This window comes from Quercus lobata, chromosome 6 (genome assembly GCF_001633185.2).
Source record: "Quercus lobata isolate SW786 chromosome 6, ValleyOak3.0 Primary Assembly, whole genome shotgun sequence".
Taxonomy (NCBI): Eukaryota; Viridiplantae; Streptophyta; class Magnoliopsida; order Fagales; family Fagaceae; genus Quercus; species Quercus lobata.
In genome coordinates this window covers 12,937,190-12,945,059 of record NC_044909.1, presented here as the reverse complement: position 1 = coordinate 12,945,059, position 7,870 = coordinate 12,937,190, and the positions used below count along the sequence as shown (strand labels likewise).

The following is a 7,870-nucleotide window of genomic DNA, read 5'->3' as shown; positions in this document are numbered from 1 at the left end:
CCACAGGCCTTCAACAATCTGCCTAAGGTGCCTAAGAAGCGCCCAAGACTTATGCTTTTCACTTGCCTCCGGCCATCCATAAAACCCCGATAAGAACCACACGAATCCATCCTCTTCAACAATCTTGGCCAATATATGGTTTGCCGTATAGTTTACTACATCCAGATGCACTTCATTCTTCCAAATTAGTGCTAAACCACCCCCTGAATCCGGATACTTTACAATAAATCGGTTAGGGAATGGTAAGTCTGCACATAATCCATCAAAACCCTCCTTGTCTAATCTTGTTTCCATAAAAAAACACACCTTGGGAGCTTGATCCCTCACTAGTTTGCGAAGGTTTCAAACTGTCCAAAGGTTCCCAAGCCCTTGGCAGTTCCAACTTAAAAGTTTCATTACTTCCGGCAAGGGTGACCCTCCACCCCCGCTGATATCTCTGCTTCATCTTTGTCACAAGTATCCAACTTTCCTCTCTTCCTAGACTGTGCATCAAAACCTGTGTGGCTGCCTCTATTTTCTATCTCCGTAGCACGTCTCTTCCTCAACACAGGTTTGTTTTGTCCACTATCTTTTTCCCCTAGCCAGTATGCCTCACGGTTTAATCTAACCCAAGTTGATTTGGCCTTTGGCACGTGAGGCCCACCCTGCATGTTAGTATCCATGTAGCCCATCGTAGTTACCTCCTCCGAAGCTTCTTCATGCATTACTCCCGCTTTAATAACATTGGTTTCATGTGCTTTCATTGAGCCCGATTTTTCCTCCTTGTTATTTAATTCCCCTTGAACCCTTCCAGTTGTTTCCTTCTTTATTACCGTTACTGCTTTAATCACCGGTTTTTGTAACGTAATATCCGTAACCTCCCCAGAATCTCGGGCATTAATTTCCACCCGCCTCTCGATCTCCCTAGGGTTTTCATTTGACCCTTCCTCCGCCGCCATACCACTGAACTGACTTGTCGGCAATCCCTGACCTTCCCTCGTCTCGGCTTTCTTTTCTGGGTGCCATTTCACCAGTGATGAGGTTCGTCCTCCTTGGGCTTTAAGCCAGTCTCCATATTGGTAGTCTACCTCTTCTCCACTCTTTGTTGTAGAGAAATGGTTAGCACAATGACGCAGATTGTGCCCCAATAGCCCGCAGTAGTGACAGAACATAGGAAGACTAGTGTATTTGAATGTTACCCACGACCGTTCACCGTCAGATCCTACTAAGAATCAACCATACTAATGCAAAATTTGGTTTTGAAATCTATGAAAGAAGTCAAAACTAGTATAATAAACTTCAGGTCCGGCCCAAGGCCTATGGCTTCTCACCAATTATATATATATATATATATATTGATGATGCACAAAATCGTCAGTGGGTTGATCTTCCACACAAGCAGCGATTGAAGTACCTAAAGAACAAAAAGAATGAAGAAAACCTATAAAGAGCACCAGTGGACTGCTGGCCAAAAACCCTCCGAAAGTTAAGTCAATGATAGAATAATCTCCAATAACTTGAAAGTGTAAGAGCTAGGAAATTTCACATACCTTGGAGAAGAAGAGACTTGGTGCTTATATAGTGGTGTAGAGCTAATCAAGATCCCATGAATGTAGGACCTTTCCTTATAGGGAAGATATGGAGTTAATGTTCCAAGATCTTAAGCTTTATTTCCCATATTGGGAGGATACGAATATGTAAGAGGGATCCTTAAACGCGGTGTGCAAGTTCTTTCTATATAGGAAGTCATGAGTGGAGAGTACGCAAATGGAGTGGGACTAAGTATATTCCACCATCGGTATTGGTTAACCTGATGGGTAGATTCATACCTGATGACGAATATGGATGGAGGGTATAGACAATGTCATGTGGTCATCAGATTTGAAGGAGACGTTTATCCCAAAGGACACCTTTGTCACGAAGGGTATATTTTTCTAGACAGATATATCAATCCAGAAGGGTATATTTGGCCTAACAAGTATATTGATCCTGTAGGGTATATTTGTCTCGACGAGTATATTTATCTAGAATGGTATATTTGGCCTAACAGGCGTATTGATCCCAAAGGGCATATTTGGCCCGACAAGTATATTGATCCTAAAGGGTATATTTGTCCCAACGGGTATATAGATCTCAAAGAGTATATTTGTCCCAACGGGTGTATTGATCCCGAATGGTATATTTGTCTCAACGGGTATATTGAATCCGAATGGTATATTTGGCCTGATGGGTATATTGATCTTGAAGGGTATATTTGTCCCGACGGGTGTATTGATCTCAAAGGGTATATTTGGCCTGAAGAATGATTCAAGCCTAAAGGGTCTAAGAAACCTAGAGGGCATTGCCAACACGACGGGCAAAAGGAGTTAGAAAATTTTCCTGGTCAAAATATCCTTATCATGTGTATATATATATATGCACTTATTTTTTTGAGAGAGTTTCAGACCAAGACACTAATTAGTTTTTGGTGTAAGCAAAGATTAAAACCCAAACCAAATCTCACCAATTTTATATAAAACCCCAATTTTTATGATAATAATTGTTGGACAAAGTTTAGCTACCAAATTAATTGTAACCTAAGGTTACAGCCTTACTCAATAAAATAAATATTACTAGATATTTTGAAAATGTAACTTTTGAATTGCATGTTCTTTACACTCTTAATACACATGTCAAATTTTATGTCAATCGGATATTATTTAGTATATAATCTATAACTTTATATTTTATGCATAATCTTAAACTATAAAAACTATTAAGTAAAACAATTTATTGCTGGCATAGCTATTAATTTTTAATTTTCTTGAAATTTTGCAAGCATAGAGGATATAAGAAGAAAATGTAATCTAATGGTGGAATTCTCAAAATTCATCTTTAATAAAAAGATATTGAGTAAGATTGTAGCCTTAGGCTACAATCAATTTTGTAGCTAAACTTTGTCCTTCTTTAAAAAAAAAAGGTTAGACAATGTCTTTAATCCTTATAGTAAGGTCTTGAAAATATTAGATTAATATGAGAATTATCCAACAAAAATACAATCAGAATTCCTTTATTTCTTTCTTTCCTATTTCATCTTTTTCTTTTTCTTTTTCTATAATCATGATTGTCATTCTTGCTTTGTCTGTTTTTGACAAAGGTGCAAAATTTTAGTTATGTTTTTACCTTTTCATTTATCCCATATCAACATCGATAAGGATCCTTTATATGCTTGAAAATATATCCAGAAGTAATTTTGGGACATTTTCATGATAAGAAATATTATAAATGATAAATTATGTATCCAGGCATGATTTTGGGACATTTTCATGACAAGAAATAATCCAAAATTATAATTATAATTTTTAAAGCAATTTTATTTGAGATAATTACACAAAAATCAAATTTACTTATAGTGTTTTGCCTTTATCAACTTACCAATTTTAATTACATTCACCAATGTAACCATACTAATCCTGTGCCAACTGCCAACTAGAAACTCTATATATAAGACTGACGAATTATAGGGTCAATCAAACACACATCACTTGCAAAGAAAGAAGTCAAGACATGATGTTTCTAGCTACTTCCATTGTCACCACAATTGCATTACTTATGCTCTTCCTCCTTCCAAAATCCTATTCTTCTGAAATCACAAAATCTAATTCCTCACTCCCAGAGGTTGATATTGATCTTTTGGAATTTCCTCTAAACTTAGAGTACCTTGAAGCTGAATTCTTCTTGTATGGCGCTCTGGGTTATGGCCTGGATAAATTTGCCCCAAATTTAACCTTGGGAGGTCCAACACCCATCGGTGGTAAACGTGCAAATCTAGGCCCCTTTACTAGAGATGTCATTAAGCAGTTTGCTCTCCAAGAAGTTGGGCACCTAAGGTTCTATGTCTAATATTTATTTTCATTCACACTAATGTTAAATATATCACATTTTTTGACATTGTCACTTCAGTTTGTGAACTTTTTTCATAAAATAATTAAGTATGATTTCTTTTTCTTTTTTGGGTGAAAATTAAGTAATATTTCATCATTTTACATAATTTTAAATCGGTTTTGTAGCAATTATTGCATCCCTACCACAGTGCTAATGGTGATTCATATTTTCTTGATGCAGGGCGATTCAAAGTACAGTTAAAGGATTCCCAAGGCCATTGTTGAATTTGAGTGCTGAATCATTTGCTAAGGTGGTGGATAGCGCATTTGAAACACAATTGGTCCCTAGTTTTGACCCTTACAGAAATGGCCTTAACTTTCTGCTTGCATCCTATCTTATTCCCTATGTTGGGCTCACGGGGTATGTTGGAGCAAGCACCAAACTCCAAGATCCTAAGTCTAAGAGGGTAAGCCTCAAATTCCATAATCAACTTTATCCAATTTTTTTTTTCTTTTGAGAAGAATGAAAGTTACAAATGAGTGATATTTAAGATAAGACAAATTTCACTATATAAACTTTATAAATTGATGCGTTAATAATAACAAAAAAAGTAATTTAAATATTTATTTATTATGTTTTTGAAGTAGTACAAATCATATTCATAGTTAAGTTAGTTTGTAAAGTCTTTGTAGTAAGTTACCACATAAGCTTTTCAAAACTCACATTTTCCCACATTAGTTTTCTTTTCTTTTCTTTTTTAATTCAATGAAGATTCTCTATAAAACCTCATATATTTACGTCATCCATTAGAATATTATCACTTCATATTTTCTTTAAATAGTAGAACAAGTAATTTTTTATATACAAACACGATCATAATAAAGCCTATTAAAATCTATCATTCCATATTAAAAAAAAAAAAATGCAACAAAGAGAGATTACCATATTTTGTTGAACTTTTTCATGCATTTCACGCATTATTGACTAATAATGCTATATAATAATGATGCATGTGTGTGAATGTTCAGCTTGTTGCTGGCCTTTTGGGTGTGGAATCAGGCCAAGATGCAGTTATTCGTGCATTGCTATATAGGTACAAAAATATCAAGGTTAAGCCATATAGGAAAACTGTTGCAGAGTTTACGAACCGTTTTTCACAGCTCAGGGATAAGCTAGGAAATGCAGGTGTAAAAGATGAAGGCCTTATGGTTCCTAAGGATGAGGGTGCTGAGGGATTAATTACAGGCAATGTGCTTGCTGGGGACAGATACTCAGTTGCATATGACAGAACTCCCAAGGAGATATTGAGGATTGTATATGGGAGTGGCGATGAGCGCAAACCTGGGGGTTTCTATCCAAAGGGAGCCGATGGTCGTATTGCCAAATCTCATTTGTCTAAAGCTTAATTACTAGAATACTATTGTAGCTATGTGTTACTAAATTCACTGATTTTCAACTACTTTGTGGTCCTATATAAAAATAAGAAGTTTTCTTTAATAATGTGATAAAGGGAATTTTTTTTTGTGTGTAATCAATGTGTTCAAAAGCTTAGACTCCTCATTCATTCGTTCACCTTCTTTCTTATAAGAAAATCACTTATATTGCAAGATTCATCTTCTAAACAAAATCGTTTTGACTTGAATAATCTTCTTTTAGATCCTAGGCTATAAGAAAATGTCTTATCTTTTCATATTAATTATCATGATGAAATAAAAATAGTATATTTACAAACAGACTTTTTTCATCCTCTTGGCCACAATTTCCCTAAAAAATAAATTAGTGGAATATTGTATCAATTTTGAAGAGGGTAAAAATCTAGGTTGATGCAACAAGAACAGATCAAGCACCCACGTGGCAGTCAAAAACCCTAGATGGGAATACTTGCGACACACACTTAACCACCATAGGATCCCAAGGTAAATAGGAACTCTAGCACAAAGAGGATTCTGGAAGATGCGCGCATTAATGAATATCTTCTCTACAAGGAAATGTCTTGTCCATCATGTTTGGGACTATTCAAGAGGATTCCTATAAGGAAAAGAGTTATACACCAAGGAGGAGAAGTCAACCCTCTACTACTATAAAAGCCTTAATACCCTCACAAATCAAGGTACGCATAATTTGCCCTTCTCTAGTATTCTAGAGTTATGAGAATAGTTCTAAATTGAGCTTTAGAGGGTATTCAGCCGACACCACACTATTAGGTCTTCTATCTTTGCTGTGCAGGTATCGTTACGAGCGTGCGAAGATCGTGTGGCTCACTAGTGTTAGTTACGGCATCATCAGTTGGCGCCATCTGTGGAAATTGCGCGAGACTTATAAGCTATAACAAACGCTTCCCGAACTAAAAGTTGCATGGTTCTCACTCGCTCGATGGCGACCACCACCAATAACATTCAGGGAGACAAGCCACGCCCAGCCGCTCTCGAGAGACAAGTACAGACCCTAACCGTGGCCGTGGAGCGCCTTACCAGACAAAACCAAACCCTAGAAGAATAGCTACGACAGAAGAACGCAGCGATGGGAAACCAAGAGGAAGATCAAGAAGGGGCCAGTGCTGATCACAAGAACCAGGAGGGACCAGAGGGTAGCAACACCCCAAATAGACCAAATGTGAGCTGGCCATTCCTCGATATGGCCCCACCCCACATTGTCGAGGAGATACAGATGATGAAAGAATGGATGGAGTGCATGATGAGCGTGCTTAAGGGAAGGGTCTCTAGTGATCTGGTCGACTTGGTCAACCGAACCGATTCACCCTTCACCACATCTGTCAATTCCTTTCCTCTATCGCCGAAGTTTCGAATGCCGCAGTGGAGAACTATGACGAGAACAAAGGACCCTTTGGATCACTTGGACTCTTTCAAGACTCTAATGCACCTCCAGGGGATACCAGACAAGATCATGTGTAGGGTCTTCCCCACCACACTGAAGGGCCCCGCAAGGATATGGTTCAGCAAGCTGACACCCAACTCCATCAGTTCCTTCAAGAGCTAAGTGCCCAATTTGCATCGCACTTCATCGGGGGACATAGGTATAAAAAGTCTACAGCATGTCTGATGAACATAAAGCAGCGGGAGGACGAGAATGCTATATTGCTATGTTAGAGATGGACGATCATCAACAAACAATGTGCATAGGAGAACAACAGACAGTAGCGGAGCCGGTTGAAGAGTTAAAGAAGTGATCCTTGATGACTCAAGGCTAGAACGGATGACTAGAGTGGGTACACTGGCAAGTTGGCCGGTATGCCAAGCGCTTACGGCATTCCTAAAAGACAATCAAGACGTGTTCACCTGAAGTCACGAGGACATGTCGGGAATCGACCCCTTAATCATAGTTCACAGGTTGAATGTATCGCTCTCATTTTCCCCAATCTAGCAGAAGAAACGAGTATTCGCTCAGGAGCTAGACAGGGCCATTGCTGAGGAAGTTCGAAAGTTGCTTGAAGTAGATTTCATTCGAGAAGTGTACTACCCTGATTGGTTGGCAAACGTGGTCATGATTAAAAATGCCAATGGCAAATGGAGGATGTGCGTAGATTTCACGGACCTCAATAAGGCCTGTCCTAAAGATAGCTATCCACTCTCACGGATAGATACTTTGGTAGACTCAACCGCAAGACACCAGCTTTTGAGTTTCATAGATGCTTTCTCAGGCTATAACCAGATCAAAATGAAAGAAGCCGACCAAGAGAAGACCTCTTTTGTTACCAGCCAGGGACTGTTCTACTACAAGGTGATGCCATTCGGACTCAAAAATACTAGGGCGACATACCAGAGATTAATGAACAAGATGTTCGCGCACCAGGTTGGGAGGAACGTGCAAGTTTATGTTGATGACATGCTAGTGAAGAGCCTGCACGAAGATGATCACCTAGACGACCTCCGTAAGACCTTTGACACACTCTGGTCATATAACATGAAGCTGAATCCAAACAAGTGCGTGTTCGAAGTGACGGCAGGGAAATTCTTGGGCTTCATGGTATCCTAAAGAGGTATAGAGGTTAACCCAGAGAAGATATGGG

At 38.6% G+C, this 7,870-nt stretch overlaps 1 protein-coding gene across 1 annotated transcript; it reads left to right on the top strand.

Moving 5' to 3' along the window:
• Nucleotides 1-3,528: 3,528 nt before the first annotated feature.
• LOC115994028 (desiccation-related protein PCC13-62-like) lies at nt 3,529-5,249 on the top strand. Its single transcript, XM_031118036.1, has 3 exons — nt 3,529-3,848; nt 4,084-4,309; nt 4,872-5,249. The coding sequence occupies exons 1-3, from the start codon at nt 3,529-3,531 to the stop codon at nt 5,247-5,249; spliced, it is 924 nt and encodes a 307-aa protein (XP_030973896.1).
• Nucleotides 5,250-7,870: the final 2,621 nt, after the last annotated feature.

Excerpts from the sequence above, each read along its gene's own strand:
- LOC115994028 (XM_031118036.1), top strand. The coding sequence starts at position 3,529 with ATGTTTCTAGCTACTTCCATTGTCACCACAATTGCATTACTTATGCTC. Across the intron at positions 3,849-4,083 it reads CAAGAAGTTGGGCACCTAAG|GGCGATTCAAAGTACAGTTA; the intron begins GTTCTATGTCTA and ends TTCTTGATGCAG. Across the intron at positions 4,310-4,871 it reads AAGATCCTAAGTCTAAGAGG|CTTGTTGCTGGCCTTTTGGG; the intron begins GTAAGCCTCAAA and ends GTGAATGTTCAG.